Source organism: Coptis chinensis, chromosome 6 (genome assembly GCF_015680905.1).
Source record: "Coptis chinensis isolate HL-2020 chromosome 6, ASM1568090v1, whole genome shotgun sequence".
NCBI lineage: Eukaryota > Viridiplantae > Streptophyta > Magnoliopsida > Ranunculales > Ranunculaceae > Coptis > Coptis chinensis.
This window is the reverse complement of record NC_141461.1, coordinates 20,139,447-20,161,874: the sequence shown is the minus strand read 5'-3', so window position 1 is coordinate 20,161,874 and position 22,428 is coordinate 20,139,447. Positions and strand designations below refer to the sequence as shown.

General features: G+C 37.3%; 1 protein-coding gene and 1 long non-coding RNA gene across 2 annotated transcripts; both read left to right on the top strand.

Moving 5' to 3' along the window:
• The first annotated feature begins 6,300 nt into the window (after positions 1-6,300).
• LOC147492008 (uncharacterized) lies at positions 6,301-9,012 on the top strand. The gene is made up of 3 exons (XR_015198864.1): positions 6,301-6,684; positions 7,688-7,745; positions 8,519-9,012. It is a non-coding gene; the product is annotated as an uncharacterized LOC147492008 (long non-coding RNA).
• A 3,745-nt stretch (positions 9,013-12,757) lies between these two features.
• LOC147492007 (uncharacterized) lies at positions 12,758-13,396 on the top strand. Its single transcript, XM_086567376.1, has one exon. The coding sequence runs from the start codon at positions 12,758-12,760 to the stop codon at positions 13,394-13,396; it is 639 nt and encodes a 212-aa protein (XP_086423502.1).
• The last annotated feature ends 9,032 nt before the right edge of the window (positions 13,397-22,428 follow it).

Genomic DNA, 22,428 nt, shown 5'->3' with positions numbered 1-22,428 from the left:
ATAAATGAGATTGTAACTGGAAGCTTCTTCTGTGTTTCAATTTTAATTTGTATTGGTTAGTGTCTATAGGAGAAAAGTGTGTATCTGCAAGCATGTATTCTTGTATCTTTTGCGTATCTTTTTAATAAAAGCTTATGTTGCCCATGACATCCTATGATCTTTTTCTATTCTAAAACCTCTTGGACTTTATGGACATCTATTATATATTCTCCAAAAATCAATTTGGTTTTAAAAGAAGCCTACTTCGGTAACCTTCTCCTTTTCAAAAGTTTTTCCTGAATAGTCTATAAATGTAGTGGAGGCCTTTAATGCCTTTTTCTCATTGACAATTTCAAAATCGTATTCTAGGTACTTGTTTTTATAAATTGGACAAACTATAGTTACGTAGTCCCAAGTTAATATTTTCTTGCAAAAATGGGTTTATCTTTTGTCAACTTTGAGTTTACTGCCCCCGATTGCAATAATAGATGATCCTTTTCTAAATATATGATGGGTTTAGAGAAATAAATTTATTTTTTGTGAATTTTTCTTTGTGGTTTATACTTTTGTGGATAGTGATCTTTAATTTATTTTCCTTCATGAATTTGAGATTCCATTGATTTCTATATGAATTTGTTCTTACGGTGAAGAGTTTTGTCATGAAATATCCATGAGGTTTCCGTATGGGCTAGTCGAGTTTGAAGAGATATGTCGTTGTTCCTGTCAAACAAATAATACAAATTTAATAGCTTGATGTTGTTTTATGGCTGGGTTTAAATGTCGAGCTTCAGTAAAGTAATGGTCATGGAACTTAAGACAGTGAAATAAAAAAATTTGAATTATGGCAGACAATTCAAGTATGTGTGTGTTGAAAAGGGGGGGACTAAAGTTTTTTCCTAAAAAAATTCGGTACTAGATGGGTGGGTTTATGCAGTTCATGTGTCGGCAACTCTGTGGGTGTTTCTTTACTTCATGGTTGGTTTGGTTTTAGTTTCAGAGTACATTACTAATGAATAACTGTGTTGGAATAGATTTATTGTTTTGTCTCTTTTAAAACTTTTTTATATATTTGATTGTCATTGCCTAAAATCTTCATTGCATGATAAAACAAAATGAATCGATTTGAACCTCTCCAAGAGAAAACTAGCTCTCCATGGTTTTTCTTTTGAGGTTTTTGCTTTGGTTTGATATATTAGCACAATTGGTTAATGTGGGTTTTATTTGCTGGTGTATTTTTCAGATCGATGAGGTAGTGCAATGTCGCTTGGCCGTTGGCACCAATAACAATTAAGGCAGCATTGATGAGACAAGTAGCTGCCATTGTCAGTCCCCCTTATACTTGCTTTTTTTCATTGGATTCAGGTATATATTGTCCTTGCTCTTTATTCCCGGTGCAAGTTCTATTTGCTGGTGTATTTTTCAAATCGATAAGATAGTGCAATGCCACTTGGCAGTTGGCACTAATAACAATTGAGGCAGCATTGACGAGACAAGTGGTTGCCATTGTTGGTCCCTCTTATACTTGCTTCTTTCCATTGGATTAAGGTATATATTGTCCTTGCTCTTTATTCCCGGTGCACATTTATCTGTTAAGAAGCTGGTTTGTAAGCGTCCTTTAAATATTGGTTCATTGTGACTTTAGACCTAAGGCTTATAGAGTATTGGCTTATTTGTAAGTTGTTGTTCCTTTGACTATTCGTTTTGAAATCAAAGATGCGTTGTTTTATGTTTTAAGTTGCAAGTCTCTTTGTGGGGGTAATCCGTCATTTCATGTGGCAGTAAATTAAAATTCCAAATCCACGCATCATTTTTTGAATGGTACGAGCCATAAATGCCATTTAATTCATTAGCAATTTAATTAGATGTTTACAAAATGAAGAATTTTCTCTTTATAACAGTGTTATTCTTTTACCTTTTTGAAGTTTAATGCATTTTCATGTAGTAATGTTGAATCAGAGACCTAGTGTGCTTTTTAAGTATTAACGTACCGAGAAATTACTTTTATAGACCTTTTCTGGTAGTCTGTTATTAAACTTGCTTTCTAGAGGATGGATTTTGACGTTGTTTGAAAGAAATGCAATTGTTTCTTTTGTCAGGATGGTCCTCTATGGATTGAAGCCACCACAACTGGTTCAATGTCAACAATTTCGAAAATTGTACGCATGGTAAGTACGCTTCTTAATTGTTGATGTCTGAAGTTTGGACTACCTGTTTACTAAGTACTAGAGCAGGCTATTCCTGTTAACTCATGGTTATGGATTCGTCAAGTTCAGAATGCTTAGATGTTTGCGTATCCAGATTTATAATATCATGGTAAACCACATGATATGCTATACTTTGTTTCAGCACTTTCCCGACTTAAAGATGCATGGGATGATTATTAAATATTTATCTACAAAATGGAAACCTCCAGAGGGGAAGCAGGGGGTGGGGGCAGATGATAGTGAGTCTCTCCCCTGCAGTAAAATTATTAAATTAAGGGTTTTGAGAACATCATGCTAGATCTTAGACTTTGTGAATTATGAACATAAGAGGTGTAGAGGGAATTTTAGGACAATAGCATTCAATTTGAACTTTCATGCGCATAACAAGATTGGTTTTATGCATTTGGTTTAATTTGTATTTAAGCTTGAGCACACTTGACAGTGAGCTTCCATTCCTTTGCTTTCAAGTTGAAGATGCTCAAGGTCATGAAGCACCGATACAAAGGCTTGCTGATTCAATCGCTCGGCCATTTGTGTACACCGTAATGACTTTATCAGCAACAACTTTTGGTTTCTAGTATGCAGTACATTAGAGTTGCCTGCCTCTTTTCCTAGCTATATAACAAATGATGTAATATGAAAATGTAATGTGATTACTCTCCCATCTAACTGAACTTCAATGTGTTGTATGCTTAGTAATCAAGAAATAGAAACTTATAAAACTTTAGAGGTCTGAGACCAAGTTTTGGAAAAAGCCGTTTCACTTTTTAACACCATACAACCATTGCAATATAGCCTGAAATAGTAAACTGTCTATGATGAGGTATTTTATTGCTCATAATTATGGTACTTCTTCAAGTTCTTTTCATGGATTGAAATGGCTGTCATCAGTTGCATCACTTCATTCAAGAGCTTATTTGTAATTAGGATTTTCATTCGAACGAGGAGTGTCCTTGAGCTAGGGATGAACAACAACATTGTCATGTTTGGTGTCATCTCATTGTCTGTTTTCTTTTTTTACCTTCATTTTCCTTTCCCTCCCTCAATTTGTTTCACTCTCATCATCTCGCAAATCAGATTTTGTGATTTTCTTCTCTTCCTTCTTCTCTTCTCTTCCCTCCTGCAAAACCCCAATCCCTATTTTCAATTCCTTATCTCTAATTCCCGACAAGATTCCTAATATTGTCACAGTCACTAATTCACTATATGTTGTGGCAAGTTCTTCCCCTTTCAACGATGAGTTCTTCATTGGTACAAATGTTTTGTGATTTTATATCAAATTAAATACTCTCCTCCTTTCTGTCTTATATCAGATACATCATAATAAAGAGTGTGCTCACCCAAATTATGTTTACACTTTTTGGCAAGTTTTGTTTAACATCGCGTGCATCTTGCTAGTTAAATATAATGTTATTTTGCTGATGAGAATATTTTCATGAAATGTTTGCAAAATATGTAAAAGTGGACTACTTATGTTTATATCACTCAATAAAGGGGTTATTCAACATTTCTCTATACCAACTCCCCATTCGTCTTCGCACTACTTTTTCTTATTAAATAAAATCTATTTTGCTGATGAGAATATTGTCATGAAATGTTTGCAAAATATGTAGAAGTACATGGAGTACTTATGTGTCTGCAGTACGTGATACCTCTGGGTGTGGTCTGAGGAGGGGTATGATGGAAATGCACCTAGCCCGGGTATAGGTGACGGTTGCGTCATGGTGTGATCCCACTTCAATTAGGCAGTTGTCCAAAGATCATGGCTATAAGTAATGATGTGCGAAATTCTCATGTCAAGACCTTTTCAAGCACAATTGGCTGAGGCGTTGGTGAAAACACTATAATTAAGTGTGCTTGGGTTGGAGTAGTTTTTAGGGTGAGTGATCTCTTGGGAGTTATGATAAAACCACACTGTCGAGGTCCGTCAGTGGTTAAATGGGGACAATATTGGCGTGTTAGGATGGGGCAAATCGTTATAGTGTCTATCACTCGATAAAGTGGTTGTTCAACATTTCTTTTATAGTTCCATGAATAATGTATTGGAAATGTAATGTGCTTGACTTTTCATATTATTTTATTTGTTTTTCATTCTAGGTTTTCTATAGAAGTCTAAACTCTCAAATTTGGTGTTGCAACTGTAGTTACATAAAAAATAGCACGCGCCCTATTAAGGCACACCATGGATATATGTTCTAATCAAATAAGCAAATCCAGGGTCTTTGAATAAGGAAGTGGTATGGAGGGATGCAAAATGTCAAACGAATCACAAATTTAGACATCAATAAGATGTCACCATCATGGGCCAAACGAAATGCTAATGTTGCCTGCCACCACCATGGGCCAAATGGAATGCTAATGTCGCCTAACAGATTTTCAAATTTCTCCAATATACGAGCTGGTTCCATTTACCATACTTTTTATACCATACTTTATACCATGCCCTACAGTTTTACCTACAACTTGAATTGTAATCTAGTTTTTTGTAGATGTGTTCAACTAACCATGAAGATCACCTCTACGAAATTTGAGCTCATTTGATAATGTTTAAATATGTCAAAAGATGATTGCAAAATCAAAAAATCTGAGCCGTTTAAAAAAAATTAAAATTGAGAACGATTTTTAACTAGGCTAGAGATTTCTAAATAAGACAAATTTTTGTAGAGATGTTATCAATGGTTAGTAGATCATATCCACAAATTATTAGCACTTAACTCATCTTGTAAGGGGTTGTGGTATAAACTATGGTAAACGAAACCTGCTCCTATAGATATATATAGCCCGACTCCTAAAATGACCTTAAAATAAGTACCAAATCTAAAACAGCCCACAATTTCACCTACAAAATGAATTAAAACCTAATTTTTTGTATATATGATCTACTGACCATAAATATCATTTCTACAAAAATTCAACTTATTTGACAATTTTTAACATTGGCAAAAGATGGTTGGAAAAACTCGACATTTCTGAACTGTTAGATATTTTTTCAAAAGTGGACAACAATTTTTAGCTAGGTTAGAGGATATCAAATGAGTTAAATTTTTGTAGAGATGATCTTCATGATCGGTAGATCATATAAAAAAAAGTTTTAAATCATTTTGTAGGTGAAGTTGTGGCTTGTTTTATATTTGGTACTTAGTTTGATACTTATTTTAAGGTATATATATTCTCAAAATCATAAATCTTAATAGGTTTCCTCATCTCTAATCATCTTCTCAAGATTTATATCTCAAATTAGAGGGCTTGAAATTGACCTCAATTTTATTCTTAAGAACACATAATCAATTGAAAAGAATACAGGATAAGAGAAAAGATGCCAGAAAATGTAGATGGGAAACTGACACTACACCATAACAGGCATTTTGTAACATCAAGAATTTTACAACAGTGACGGATATTTATGTTACAAGCTTACTAACGGTTGTATCTGTAGCCTATTACTATATTTGTTACTAAATATCGGACAAAAAACTTAAATTATTTGCTAACAATTGTTTAGGGCCTTAAGGGCATCTCCAATGGAGAGTGTAAAGCGTATAATGTGTGAAATTTACACTCCTATTTTGAAAAAACTCCTTCCAATGGAGGGGGTAAACCGTATACAATAGCTATTAGTTGTTAAAATTTGGTGGAAATTCCCCTCTCATGTTATTAGCTAATAAGAAACACGGAGCTTTAAATGTCGTTTGTGGGTTTTAAGTCCGGACGTCACTTCAAATGGACGTGGGAAGTTAAAATATTTCATTTGGCGACGGGCCATGACCGCCGCCACGTTTGTTTTCAGATTTTTGAAATACGGACGATAGTTGAAGTGACGTGCGATTCTCTATTTAAATTTTACTTTTGCAAACTTGCAACGGTTAACGTCTGTCGTTTTACTCTTATTTCCACACCACCATTGGAAGAGCCATGAGGTGTATTTTTATTACTTTAAAAATAAGAGTGTAAAATCCTAGTGGCGCCTACATGGAACCTATGTGGAGGTGGAGATTTACACTCTCCATTGGAGATGCCCTAAGTGACAATTACTTCCGTAACTAACACTAACAATGAAATATCGAAATATAAAAGATAATGGAATATCGTGTTTCAGACTTTTTCAGTCTAAAAAAAAAAGTTCCAGCGCTCTCTTTCTCCTTCTCCTGCCTGTTAGGGTTCTGGGAGAACTCAAAAGATGGAGACAAACCTGGTAAGCCCGATCTGTTCTCGCTCCTTTCTCTCTCTCTGTCTCTCTCTCAACTCAACTCAATACAAATTTATTTTTCGTAATATCTACGGTTTCTTTTCACTTCAAATTGTTCAACTTCGTTTGGTTGCAATCGCTGTGGATGCTGATGGCTCTCCTGTTACAGTTTCTTGGAGTGGTGATGCACGGAGAAATATCATTGTGTGGATGGATCATAGAGCTGCAAAGCAAGCTGAACGAATTAATTCTAGTAACTCACCTGTACTGCAATATTGTGGTGGTGCTTTATCCCTTGAGATGCAACCTCCAAAGGTACAATGTTCATGTCGTTTAACCGTTCAGTACCTAGCTGTCTCTGTTTGTATCTTTCATCCTTTTGTATGCCGTCCATTATGGTTATAGCTATTCAAAATTGTAAATCAAGGATATCTGTGTTTGAAAAATTTATGTTTGCTTGTACCTGTGTTTACTCTGGTTTAAGGAACTATATGCATTTTATGCTTGGAATTTAGTGATTTAAAAGATAATGGTTGATGGAAAATTCCTGCCCTTGCTTTGCTTTCTCGATTGGCTAGAGTTGTCTTTCTAGGTATGTTCTTACTCCGTGTTTTCCATGGGAACTTATATAGTTTTAATTATGGGTTCTTGTAGTCACCCATTTAAAGAAAGGGTACATGGGATAACTGAGATACTGACTTGGGTTGCTTCGCTTTTAGCTATTTCTCTCAGAGTTGCCATTCTGATTAACCAGTACTTTGGTTATAGCCTGTATTGATAATTTAATTTCACCCATTGTAGATTTATCTTCTACTTTTTTCCCTCCTTAATTTCCTTGTGCCTTAGATGAATGGAGGAAATAGTGAGTTGTTTACAACAGGAGTTGTTATTGTGTTCTAAAAGAATGTTTCTTCATGTTTTACTGATTGAGGTTGTAGTATAAATGAGGACTATTTATTTGATTCTTCTAGGGATAATCGTTGTCTAATTTGTTAAATTGTGGAGGTTAAGAGTGCATTTAAAGAGTTGCTTCTATTGTCAGTAAACCGTTGTGTGCCTGTGTATCAATTCTAGTTTTCCTTCATTTTGTTTTTCTTGTAGTTTTATTGGAAACCCAATTAGTTGTGATGGCCTGATGGGGACATTTATATTGGTAGATTAAAATTCAATTAGCTAGTTAAGGTGTCTTCCGATTTCTGATTGAAGGAGAAGTATATTTAATTGTTCGTAGTCATTTTACAGTTTCTTATATATTGTTGTCTTTGTTCAAATACACAATTTATGAACCAATTGTGAGAGAATCATTGTGATCCTGCAGGTATTGTAAAAATATCATGAGAAGACTATCCAAGTTTTTTGGGGTTCTCGGCTGCCAGGTGTGTGTCTATTTCTATATGGATTTGTTAGGGTTGTTGCCCTTTTTTTTATATGGTTGGCAAATTAAGAAAAGTTCTTACTTCTTCGGAAACTTATATTACCAGGGGATGGGATACATATGGATAAATCTTATATACAGTAAGTGGAGATCTTTAATCTAAGTCAATCGAAAGCATTCTCCTCACTTATATATTTGAAAAAGGCTAACCTTAACAAAGTGAAATGACCTGTTCTAAGTTTGCCTCTCTTGCAACTTAGTTTTGACTTAAGTTATTACTGTTATATTTAGGTTTATCATTGTGGATATATGCTGTTTATTCCTTCATTTGTGTCGTGCTTGCTATATTTAAGTTCACCATGGAGTAAACTTAAATAAATAATGAATAATATTTTCTAAAGCAACTATCTTATATGTTTGTGAGCTTCTGGATGAATCTAAACAACTGGTTGTTAGAGTTGGACACAAGAATAGGTCTTGTTAGCATCTTTTACCAATTTCAGATGTCACTGATATGATAGTTGGTTCCCCTTTCATTAATTAAGGATAAATTATAGGGAAGGGGCAATTGGATACGTTTAGTCCTTTTATATAAAAGGCTTTTAGTACTTATATCTAATACATGTTGCTCTTTTCCTTTTACCAGCAGATCTTACCACACTTCTCGTTGGCCTTACTATATATTGTTAGTTTTTGGTTTCATGTGTTCCATTTTTTTTCGACTTAGTTGCATTTTTACATTGACCGTGTTTGAATGTTCTCTCTTTTGGATAGGTTTTGAAGAAATTTGAGAAAGTAGTGACAAGAAAATAGTTTCTGCCCATCTTTGTCAAATGATAGAGATTTATATCTTATGTTCTGTTAAGGTAAATTTCTTCCCTTCATTTTTTCGTTTGTCTATATTAATAACCAATTGTGTTTGTATTTCATAATTTATAGATATTAGAATGTGAGCTTTACCTAATGTAAAGTCCATGATAGAACCATTAGGGATCCTCTCTTTTTTTTTTTTTTTTACATCGATGTTTTGTCACCTTTAGTTGGACTAGTGTGTAATTCTTAGCATTCTAACCATTTTCTTGAAATTTTTGTGCTTAACAACATGGTTTTGTAGTAGTGTTTAGATGTAGCATGTTGTTTAGAGGTGGGCATGTATCTTGTATGGTGAGATTACAAATATAATGGGAAGATAACTTTAAGTGAGTAGTCAGCTTTATGATATTGCTACCATTCTTAGCAAGGTATTGCTACCATTACTTAATTTGGTTGCAAGGTTTAGTTTCAAGTTTCCTTGAGTAGCTGACTTGGTTATCTGAGTATTTTGTATTGGCTTAGTAATTCGGTTCTTTACTTGGTGCTATTCGTTTATACAAGTTTCATTGTTTAATTCTATAATGATGAACCTAACTTATCTCTTTTTTGGATAACTGTACCAATGTGATTTATCTCCTTACTCAAAAAGTTTTGGAGTAGTAATTTGTGTAGTTGCACTTTATTTCTTAAGCGTAGATATAATTAGTGTAATAGTTGCACTCTTTCAAGTAATGTTGGTGGTCTAGGATGATACATAGTTTTGAATTGAGTCATGATTGTTAATGTTTGACTTTTGGTACCATTTTCACTTGTCAGATTGGATGAGGATTGGAGCTTTCTATATTAGCTCACATATTTTGCTTCTGGTTGAGGGACTTTCAATGACTCTAAACGTCCCACAAGGACAGACTGTAGGGATTTGTTCCATGTCCTCACTCAATGGTTGGAGGAAGTTCTTAAGTGGATTTGCTTCCACCATTTTCTCCGTTGCTATGTATCATGTACATCTTATATGTTCGATTTGTAAATTTTCTTATATGTTCGATTTGTAAATTTGGAATTTGATTGGTGGGTTATTTCTATAAAATGTTTAATCGGGTGGAGTTTCTCGATTTTCACTTTTTGATTGAGTTGATGTGGAATGGGATATCTTTGTAAAATGGAATAATGAGATGTTTGCTGGATCGAGCTATATGTGAACGGTGACCTTTCTTTTTGATTTTTTTTTCCACTTGACTATAATTTAGTAACGGATATATCCGTTACTAAAAATGTTATGATGAGAAGAAGCACACCAAACTTTAGTAATGCTTATATCCATTACAAACAAGCAAATTTAGAAAATAATCAACAGTTATTTATTTGTTACAAATATTTATAGGAACAGATATAAATGTTAGTAAAATTAATTTTAGTAACGGATGTATCTATTACAAAATTTGGCCTAAGTGACAGTGACGCCCCATAACTAATCCAGAACTAACGGATATAACCGTTAGTAAAAATATAAGTAACAGATATAACCGTTAGTAAACGTCTTTTATGGTGTAGTGTGATGAAGCAGATGTTGCAATTATAAACATTGGTGGTACATTGCAAGGGAATGAGAGTACGTGGTTGCACTGTAGTTATCAGTAACAAACAAGGAGAGGTGATTGCTGTGGCAACTCTGATTCCTTAACTCTACTGAGGTGATTGTTGAACAAGGACTTAGACTTGCTAAGAGACATAATGTCAGGAGATTGATTGCACAAATTGACTCCACCAACGTAGTATCCTTCATCAGTGAAGACAACTATCCATGGGAAGCAAATGGACTGATGAGGAGTATTAACATTATGAAACTCCAGATGGAATTGTTCACTATAGGTCACATTTTCAGAGAAGCCAACAGGTTGGTTGATGTGTTGGCTTCAACCATACCTAATGTTCTATGCATGTACTGATATTGATCTGGTTACCTTTACTGAGGAATATAAGATAATTATAGAAGAGGATGCCTCGGGCAAAGAATATGTGAGACTGAGCGTTTGTAAATAACTTTTCTATTTTTCTTTTATGAAAAAGGGTAGGGAATCCCCCTAAAACAACCTTGCTTACCTATAATTTTTTTTTTTTTTAAAGAATGTAAAATAGAAATATATTTGGATCTTACTGGAGTCAATTTTGAGGTACAAACCTTGAGAAGTTGAAAAGAGATGAAGAAATTAACATATCAAGAATCAAGATTTGGATATTTGAGAAGATTTTTATGTAAAATTGGGAATTATGGTGAGTCATCATCGAAAAAATAAATAAATTGAAGGAATTTTGGAAGGAAAGGTAAAGGAAGGACCAAATTGAAAAAATTCCAAATTGAAAAATGGCGCTAATATTCTCAGCCACTCAACCTGATAGCCTCCCCGGCTTCAAAGCCAAAATGCCTCATATACCCCTTTATCAAAAGACTGCAACAACCAACTTCTCTTTCTTCCTCTCTTTACAGCTTTTAACTCTTTATCTTTATTAATGCAACACAGTATACTCATTCGTGAAATTTCTTTTTTGTTGGTATTGAATCCATTTGACGTAAATATGAAAAATTTGTCAAAAGATCTCTCATCAAGAACAACTGCTACTTGATCATTCTTCCGATAAAACTACTGTGGACTTACTCAGTATCTTTGTTTTATTCAACTCTGAATTCATGTATTTGATCTTCTATCACTAGCACAACCAGTTACCATGTTTTTAGCTTCTAGCTAGGGGTCGGGGATTCTTTCCTAAACAAGTAAAACAAATGTAGAAATCATGGCTTCATCAGTATCTGCTTTCATCATGTGTCATAAACTGATTAGCAGAAATGATAATCCTTTTCTATGTTAATGGGTAAAATCACCAGTTAACTGAATGTCAAATTCAGAAGATGATGTTGGAGAAGATGGGTGAATTGATATCAAATTAAGGGGTATATTGGGTATTTCATTTTGGGGGCGGGGAGGTTATCAATTTGAGAGGGTGAGAATATTAACACCCTTGAAAAAATTGAATAAGCGCAGGGTAAAAAATCCGTGAGCATTTTTAATGGATACTTCTTGACAAAAACGAAAATGTATAGGTACAAAATTTACCAATTCCGTAATTTAGTGTAATTATATTGACCCTCTGTCCCCTTATCTATTTATACTTGTTAGTGAAGCATTATCAAGACTTTTGAAGAGAGCAGAAGAAGACAAGAAGCTGAATGGGATCAAGGTTAGGAGAAACTCATCTCCAATAAGTCATCTACTGTATGCAGATGATTTGATCACTTTTAGCGCGCAATATGAAGGATGTTCTCAGTAATGATTGCACAACTACAGGACAGAAGGTCAATTGGGAGAAATCTAGTGTCTTCTTCAGCAGCAATTTGCATCACAAGCATCAGAAAATATTGATGAGAAGATGGAAAGTCAGAAGCTTTAAAGAGAAAGAAAAATACTTAGGAGTCCCAATACTTTTGAGTAAAAAGAAAAAAGAGGTGTAGCGACCCAATTTATGATGGTCGGCGGTCCGGCGAATGATGGATCCAGAAAGAGGACATACAGTGGGGTGAGAAGCATTCTATAAGGGCCGTGGACATAGGAGTCAAGTATGAAGGCTGAGAACCGAGGACTGATAGTGGAGAGTCGCGACTTGAAGGGATAGCTGACATGGAGTTGTACCATCAGGACACATGCCCAACAGGAGCACGAGGAAAACCCTAGGGTCGTACGGGAACCCACCACGCGGCAATCAATGGACCGAGAGATGGAGGGACAGGTGGAGGGCCTAAGAGAGAGATGAGGGATTATAAATAGAACATGAGAGGGGGAGAGAAAGATAGGTCACAACATTTGGCGCCGTCTGTGGGGATCAAGAGTGAAAAAAGTGAGATGGCAACAAAAAGAAGAGTGGGTCGATCGAAAAAGACGACGGTCGCCGAGATGGATGTGGAATCAGTAAGGAGTGAAGAGGATGAGCAAGGTAGGGAAGAAACAGTAATGTCAGAGGCGGAGGAAACAAGGTTGTTGCATGAGGAGATAGAGAGGTTGAGAGAAGAAAATGAGGGGTTAAGGAGAGAGAAAGAGACAATAGAGGAGTCGGAAAAGGGAGGTGTCGAGAGCAGAGAGAGAGGAGGAAGGGGGAACAGATGTGGAAGAACAGACGGTGGTGGGGCACACTAAGGAGCAAGTCAGAGAAATGATCGACAGCGATCTGAAAGCTAGTATGGAACAGGCCAAGGGCATGGGAGGTGCGGCAAGTCAGGTGGTGGCAGGGTTGAACCGCAACCCATTAGCGAACGCGATCTGGAAGTCGGAGGTGCTGAAGAGGTTCAACCAGCCAAGGTTTGAGAGGTACGATGGGACTGGAGACCCCGCTGACCACATTCATCACTTCCGGCAGCAGATGCTGTTGTCGCAGGAGCCGCGGTATGGCAGGCTGAGATGTATGATGTTTCCGGCAAGCTTAAAAGGGGGAGCATCTAACTGGTATTACATATTACCTTCTAAGAGTATTAATAGCTTTCAAGATTTGGAGCAGGCGTTCATTGACCATTTTATACACCAGAAGAAGCGTGTTGTGGACATCGCGACCTTGTTCAACATAAGGCAGAGGTCCGCTGAATCGGTAAGGGACTTCTTGTGTAGATTCAAAGTGGAGACCTTAAAAGTGGAGAATCTGGATGAAAAGACGGCTGTGATAACTTTCGAGATAGGATTGCGCCCGGGAACGAGGGTACATGAGTCGGTAGCCAAGAATGAAATTGCAACATTACAGGATCTGTACCCAAGGGTGGAGAAGTACATCAGGTACGAAGACTGTAACGCCCGTATTTAAAATACATATTTATTTATTAATTAATTAATTTAATTATTTATTTAAAATTCGCTGGATTGGATTTGGGATATGTGGGTCTGATTTTTGGGCCCAAGTCTGTATTGGGCTTGGGTTTCAAAGCCAAGTATATATTCGTATTGTTCTGGAGAATAGGATTCTTAGATAATAAAATAATAAAAATGGAGGCAGCTTGTTTGCTCAAGCGTTGGAGCGCGACGACTCTGGCTAGGAAGAATTCATCGAGATGTTAATTAAGGTGAGTAGTTATGTTTTTTCTTTTTATCGAAACTAGAGGTTTACGTCTACGAATAAAAACTTTTAATGTCGAGTGTTTCCGATCAGTTTTTCTACTTAGTTATTTCTGTTGATATATTTTAGTTTTATTGAACTGTTGAAACTCTGTGATGAACTGTTGAAGCTTTATGCTTGGTAACGGCGGCACAACAAAGGGTAGATTAGATTAACTTGAATACTGTTATGGTTGTCATTGTTTGGAGTGACGGATGATTGGTTTAGTTGTAGCGGGTGTTGTTTATGCTTGTTAATGGCTGCCCGATACAAATCCAGATTTGGAGGAAGGGTACCGACATAAATCATGTTGATTGTTTTGTCAAATCATGTCCACGGCAGGTTGAGCTGCCCCAACAGACCTCGTAGTCTATGAGTGACTGCGAAGTGAAATGAGATATTCACGAGTGAGAGGCTTGGGTCGCACATGGGGGCAAGAAGAGAGAAGGCCCCAGTGTAGATACAGACAAGTGGAGAGAGAGTAGAGATGGAAAGGGATGAATAGCAACATTTTAGGCAAAACAATAATTAAAGCTAAGAGACCATACATATAATGCGGGGGAGTAAAACAGTTCCAAACCAAACAAACACACAAGTAAAAAATAACAATGGCACACTTAGTCGGGTAAGTTAGTTACAAGACAACTAGCAAAATGATAGATAACCAACATGGGGGCTAATCTAAGTTCGACAACAAGACTTCAGCGAGGGGTGCATGGTCGAGAACACTCGAGGCTTGGCCCGGGGAGGTGGCCTCACAAACAGGGTCTTCGGGCAGCGGATTGAGAGTGGCAACATCGACTGAGTCAGAAACAGTCTGTTCCGCGACAACTGGGACCGTGACAACCGGATCTTCTGACATGGGAAAGGGAGGTTTTTCTGGGAGGAGTCGGCCTTCTTTGATTAAACGTGCATGTTCGTCAGCGAGCTTCTTGGCCACACACTTGTCGGCTTGAGCTTTGAAGCTTATCCGCAGCTGCTCCATGTCTTGAGTGTGTTGCAGAAGGAGAGCGGCAGTATTCTCGGTATGTTGGAGGACAAGGGCTTCCCGCTTCTTGCTCAAGCGGTCATTCACTCCGTCCATAAAGTCCTGGTGTGAAGCTTTGGCAGTCCTTAATTCATCTTCAGCTCGAAGTTTGGCCATGTTCGCGGCTGCCAAATCAGCTTGAAGGTGTGCACAGGTGGCCCTCAGTCCATTGGGACCGCCGACCTCCTTCTCTAAAGATTCCACAATACCCAGGGAAGAGAAAAGGTCGTGGATCCTATAGGACATGTCCAAGCTCACCTAGCAAGGAAGAAGCAGTCAGAACAATGGATAAAGCATAGAGTGGAAGGTGTGGAAAGAGGGACATACCTTCTCCAAGCCGGCATAGAGGGAGGTGCGATGCTGTCCAAAGGTCCCAGTATCTGCATAAGCCAGGTCGCGGGGGAGATGGGAACCATAAAACATGGCTGAGGCCACAGCTAGGATTTTCCAGAGCAGAGTCCTCCACATTGACAGAACGGCCGCGCACCTTGAAAGTGGGGCGGAAAATTTCTGGAGCCGCGGACCCTGGGAGAGATTGAGCGGTTTCCTTGCTAGGGCGCTGCATCTAGGAAGAAGGGTGAGACACCACGGAAGGTCTTGCGGGAGGAGAGGATCTGCTGCGCTTATGTGGGGACTCTTCAGATGAGGCCGGGACAGTTTTAGAGATGAGGACTTTAGTTACTTCATCATCAGAGTCACTGTCAAATAACTTAATCTTGGAGACATCCATGGGGAAAGCGAGTCGGCAGGAGGGGAAGTTGGAGGAATATATTGATCTTCCCAGTCAGCAAGGGAGCGGAAGGAAGAAGGGGTATATCGGCAGGACTGAGAAGGAAGGTGGGCAGTGGATTTTCTAACTATCTCTGCTAGAGCACGAGCCTTGGCCTGAGACTTGGTTGTTTTACGAGTAAAGCTGCGACTGCGAGGCTTACTCTTGGGAGGATGGGACGCAGATGGTGGAGGAGGTGAAGGTCGAGGCTTTCGTTCTTTGGGGGGCGGTGGACGATAGAATGGAGTAGAGTATTTACCCAAAGTATGCAGAGCGGGGTCTGTCAATAAGGGGGTTCCGTGGGAGGGATCTATGCCGAGAACTTCAGCTTGAGAAGAGCCCAGGTTGCGAATTTGTTCAAAGACCGCAGACTTCACACCGGTGTAAAAGCGAGATTTCGAGTCGGTCCTCCAACCTGTGTAATAGAGAAATAAAGATAAAGAGTGAGTCCACCGTAAAATCGATATAAGAAAGAGATGTAGTAAATTGAACTCACCGCGAGGTAGGAAGGTGAGATGATTGAGAGTCACTTCAGATAGAATATCTGCAGACAAGAAATTACCGGAGACATACAGGGGGTAGTGGTGCCAAGTTTTGTCCGAGGTGGTGAGTTTGAGGACGAAAGATCGCGGTACCGGGGACGGACACAGAAGGAGTGATATCCAACGCTCACGTCTTTGGTGCTTTTGCGTATATAGTAATGAGAAATTATGTCGCGGAGGACTATTCGGGGCTCCTGGTGGAGGTTGTAATGGTTCGCGGCATACATGGTACGCCAAAAATTGCCTATACCCTGGCAAGGGGGAATGTTGAAGTGGTTACATACTTTGACATCTAGTAGAGACGGCGGTAGCCGCAAGCCAGAGACAATTTGACCAACCGTGGCCAAGAGACATCCAGGTCTGGGGGGAACTAAATGGGGGAAGTGAGTCACATCAGGCACGTGCTCAAGGAGGATGTCGTTTGGTATACCATAGCCAACCTTAATCGCTTCTAGGTTAGGTCGACTGGAGCGTGGGGGAGGCGGTGAAAGTTTGAAAGGCCGCCCAGTGGTGGAGGGGCCGCTGTGGGATCTGACGGAGGAAGGGACGCCTCCGCATATGACCGGGAGGAAGTCGGACCCTCTGATTGGGAATCCGACATGGGGAGAGAGTTAAGGAAGATGAACAGTTCACGAAAAGAAATGCAAAAGAGAAGAGGAAAGATTACTAACATGATGCGTCAACCCAACAGTAAGAGCAAGCACCTGAGCAAGCAAGGTATAGAGAAAGGAAGGGTGAGAAGAAACCTAGAAAGGGGAAAAGGTTGAATGCAAGGAGGAGAGAGTAGTGTAGGAAGAAAGTAGGAAGTTGAAAAATGGCGTCTGGTGAGAAAGAAGAAGAAAAGTGAGGAATAAATGAGGAGGAGAGAGGGAGCGAGTGGAAGTTGAAGTGTGAAGGGGGTAAAAGGGTAAAAGAAGGGGAGCGGAAACCAAGGAGACGTCAGTTGAAACAGAAGATGCGTGACACGTGGAGAAGCGGGAAACGAGGCGATCCAAACCAAGCACGCGTGGGACACGTGTGCCAATGATAAGGAAGCGTGAAACAGAAGCCAAGAGAAAAGGCGGGCAAAAATGAGTTCTCGAGCCCACGAACATTCAGGAGGTTCGTGGACTCGAGAGGGGGCATTGTAGCGACCCAATTTATGATGGCCGGCGGTCCGGCGGATGATGGATCCAGAAAGAGGACATACAGTGGGGTGAGAAGCATTCTATAAGGGCCATGGACATAGGAGTCAAGTATGGAGGCTGAGAACCAAGGACTGAAAGTGGAGAGCCGCGACATGAAGGGATAGCTGACATGGAGTTGTACCATCGGGACACATGCCCAGCAGGAGCATGAGGAAAACCCTAGGGTCGTACGGGAACCCTCCACACAGCAATCAATGGACCGAGAGATGGAGGGACAGGTGGAGGGCCTAAGAGAGAGATGAGGGATTATAAATAGAATAGGAGAGGGGGAGAGAAAGATAGGTCACAACAAGAGGATTTTGAGTACTTAATATATAACTTGCAGAAAAAGGTAATAGTAGGGGTGCCAATGGGTACCCGATTATCCGAAACCGAACCGAAACCAAAATTGAATGCTCCGGTTCTGGGTCTTAAAAAATTAGATTCATTTAAAATGGGTCATTAAAAACTGAACCGATAAAGAACCGAAATCGTTGAATCGAATAGTAAAAAACCCGTGGGTACCCGAACCGAAACTGGAACCGATTATTATGATTTCGATATTTAAAATTTAGTATTATATTACATTTAAGATAATCAAACTCATACATTAAAATATAAAATATATTTTTTACGTGTAAAAGTCTATTAAATATATATAGCATAATAGTGAATGTGTATTGCTAAATGTATATTTTATAACTATATGTTAAACAAGTGTATCATAGATGTTAATAATAATGTCAACGTGTATATAATGAATTAACTAATACATTTTATATTTATTAACTTATGGACGTGTATATTTAAATAGGATATACATGCTTGATATATTGTGGTACACGCACTTATTATAAACCAATATATAGTGTTCATATTAAAAATTAGTGATGAGATGTAATTGTAAGACGCATGTACTCGCATGTTCAATTTAAAATGCGAGTTAATACACATGTACAAATATATGTGTATGCACGTAAAATATATCAAGATAACAAATATATGTGATTGCACATGTACATGATCGAGTTAATACAAGGAAACAAATATATGTGTATGCACGTAAAAAAATCAAAATTATAAGGTTAGATATTTGATTATTTTAATTTATATATCAAAGGTTTAAATTATCACATGAATTGTAAATGTTTTAACGTGTATAATTGATACGTTTTCATAAATTGATGTAAATATGATTGTTGATACATCACTAATTATATATAAAGTATTATCATGTAGGAAAATAAGAAAAAAAAAAGTTTTAGTGTTTAAATGATTGAAATTATTTAATAATCATAATAAATAATAAAGACCCGAATTAGAACTGAAACCGATAAAAACCCATGGGTTTTTATGGTTTTGGGTTGAGAACAAATCCGTTGAGAACCGAAACTGATAAAACCGCAAATAGTAAAATCCAAACTGAAACCGCTAAGACCCGACCCAAAACCGACCCGTTGGCACCCCTAGATAACAGGTTGGAAGGCCAAAGTACTTTCTCAAGCCAGCAAGACAACAATGGTTAAAGCAGTAGGGCAAGTAGTCCCTATATATGCTATGGGGGTGTATCAACTACCAGGAAGAATCCACAAGAAGTTAGATCAAATAAATAAATATTTCTAGTGGTGTGGGAAAAAAGATGTCAAGGCTTGGCATACTTTGAAGTGGGAAACCTTATGGAGACCTAAGACACATGGAGGACTTGGATTTAGAAGAGCAAAGGATATGAATACTGCTATGCTTGCAAAGCATAGCTAGAAGTTGATAAACGACAATGATTCAATTTGGACCCAAACATTTAGAAGCATTTATAAGTGGGATTCATTTTCTCAAGAGACACAGGCAAAGAAAATACCAAGGTCTTATTTTTGGAGAGGAATCATGAATAGTAAACAGGCAGTTACATGTGGAGATTGGGAAATGGAGCAAGTATAAAAACCTTTAATGAACCATGGATCACCCTTAACAGTAAACCTATCCTTTTCTCAGAATACATGAAGGAATAATTCTCTTTCTCAACAGTGTATGGTAGTAAAAAAGTTAGTGATCTACTGCAATCAAATCATATTGATTGGAATCAAGAAAGGTTGGGAGAATTGTTTCCCAAACCAATATCAGAAAGCATCAGACTCAAGGGAGTAAGACAAGACTCTCAGGATAAGATCATATGGTGGAGAGATACAAAAGGTGCTTTTACAGTAAAATCAGCTTATAAACATGTTTCTAAAGCAACTGAGAAAGGAGAATGCTCAAAGACAAATCTCAAAACTATATGAAAAACATAGGAATTAAACATAGATGAAGGAACTCAGCAATTCATATGGAAATTGTATGTTGGAGGGCTTCCAACTGGGGATGTCTTGTTGAAAAGAAAATTCAAATGAGATGCAAGTTATGCTTTCTGTGGCAGAGAACTGGAAACAGATTATCACTGCTTCTTTGGCTGTGAATGGATTAGAGCAGCATGGATGGGATCAAAACTTGGGTTAAGAGGGATACAGAATGCACAAAAAGATGTCAGAATAATACTAGATACTTGAAGCTGTTGATTGTGGTGTGTATACTTCAAAGATTTATAAGAAGTTGAGGTTCATCCTAGATTGTTTAGAGTTGAAGAGATTGGGAGTTTAGGTAAGAAGGTAAACTCTTATTTTAGGACTTTGCTAGTTTAGTTGTGAATGAAAATATTGAAAAGCAAGTTGTTGAAGATTGAAATGACTCAAAACATTGAAAGCAAATGATTGAATGAAAGATTAAAACAAGAAGAACAAGGAAATATTGATTGATTAAAATAAACAGGCTAGATAAAATAACAAGATTGAAATACAAGAAAATAAAGAACAATAAAGTAAAACTTAAATTGAAAAACAAGACTAGAAAAGTAAAGCAAACCAAATGGTTTGGATCCTAATACAATAGATGAGTTCTCTTTCCTTTGCTTTTTGATTATATACCCCTACTTTTGCCATTTACAGATTTGCCCTCATCCATTCTAAACAAGACACCTCACCCTTTCACTTTTGCTTTTGCTTTTGCTTTATGGGTGCCATCTTGACCAAGATAGGTTTAGGGATAAGTCTTCATAATTTGAAATAAGGGCATCCATATTTGGTCTTCTGATTTGAGTCATTTGACCGTTGACTTTGACTGGTTGACTTTGACTTTTTCAGCACTTTTTCATAGCAGCTAATGTTCTTCATAATAAGCATGATTAAGGATCATTTTGGTGTTAAGACGCAGCTTTTATGATAAGTGGTCTGAAATACTCTTTAACCTAAAAAAGGCAGTAAAAAATACGAGTTGTATTTTCATTAAGTGTAAGACGAACTGTAATGCATCAATATACGGGTAATAAAACGCATATTTGGGAACTGATCAATACTATGTTGAACTGGGGAATCAAGAAGAATGACACTGAAGGAGAGTTTGCCAAACTATACAGCTTGAAACTACTGATGGAGATTTGGTAGGAAGAAATAGCATCAAATTTGAGAAGAAACCCCTATCTTACTCAGAATTATATAGACAAGCTTCTTTCCACACCAGTCAAGTTCTTGAAGCCTACAAACCCAATGAAGAACTCTTTATGGCCAATAGGATCCCTAAGCCTCTTGCACATACTATAGAATTTGGTAACAGAGAGAAGGAGCTATATAAGGATATGTATACAATATATTTTGATGGAGCATATGACAGAGGAACAAACAGAGGAGTTGCAGCTGCGAAATGTAAGTGTCAGAGAGGAAGAATACAAAGGGCAGTATATACCAAATTCAAGTGCCAAGATGCATTACAAGCAGAATGTGTAGGAGCAACTATGTCAACAATAATGTTATTAGCTAGCAAGGAAACTAGAAGTTTCTAGCATATAGTGATACTGGGAGACAATCAAGTCCTCATGAAAGCACTAATTTAAGATTCTAGTTTGGCGTGGATTTCAGAAGAACACTTCAGCAGAACAAAATAGGCTTTTTGAATATGTCAGGAGGAAAAAGATACATTTAATGTAAAGTTTTTTTGGATTCTAGGAAATTGTAATGGTGAGGCACACAAAATTGCCAAGTGGGCAAACAGATATGCAGGGATTAGCCCCTCACCAAATTGGATTTATGACTCTGTAAGTTTAGAGATAAATGAAAAGTTTATTATCGGAAGGAAAAAAAACTTTTTATACATCATTGGCATAATAAAAATGTACAACACAAAATTCGTGTAAACTCAAGTTTAGCATAGGAACATAGAAAAACAATGAAGTTAATCAAAATTCGTGTTCTCGGATTCAAATCCAAACTGTTTGGTTCATTATAATAAAAAATATAATAAGAAAAATTATTAGCATATTGGCATGGGTATTTAAAAAGGTTTCTACACATAAAAAATAGTAAAGATTAGTATCAAGCATTACAGGAAATTGCAAGTATCGAATCTCAATTGATGAGAGAGATGAGAGAGAGAAAGAAGAAGAAGTTTTTTTTACGGTAGAAGTTCGAGCTACGACAACTTCTTTTGATATGGATCCTAAATTATTTCTAAATTTGGCCCATCCGGATAACACAAAACTCGAGGCACTTTATTATATCTAAGCCATAAATTAAACTTCCTCTTATAAAATCCGGACCGCCACTTAACACTTAAATTTCCCGAGATTAGTCTTTTCTATTATGTTAGATTGATAATTATACCCTCACCAATTTATTTTTTGCTAGACTCCAATTTTTCCAAAACACTATAGTTTAATTACGGAAAAATAGGAAACACAATCTAAATTGCTAAAAATAGTCTCTCAAAACAATGAAACACTTTGCCAATTACTGGAAAATAGACTATTACTAGATTTTGGACTCGGGCATACGCCCGGGATCTATTAAATATTTTGTGTGATGAAAAGACTTTACAAAATGTCTCACACAAATTTTTGAATCAGAATATATTTTTATTGAAAATCAACCGAAATACGTTAATGAGCAGCGATTATGGTACATAGCCTCTTCACTTTCTGGTTTAGGATATTAATTTATAATTTTTAAATAGAATTATTTTAAACTCGATCTAGCTTGTATAATAGTTTTCTTAGATTTATGGTAATTTAGCGGCAAATTTTCGAATCAGAATATATTTTTATTGAAAATAAACTGAAATACGTTAATGAGCAGCGGGATTATGGTACATAAGTACTTGGAAACTAAGGGATCAAATTGAGATAGTCTCTTTACTTTGTGATTTAAGATATTAATTCGTAA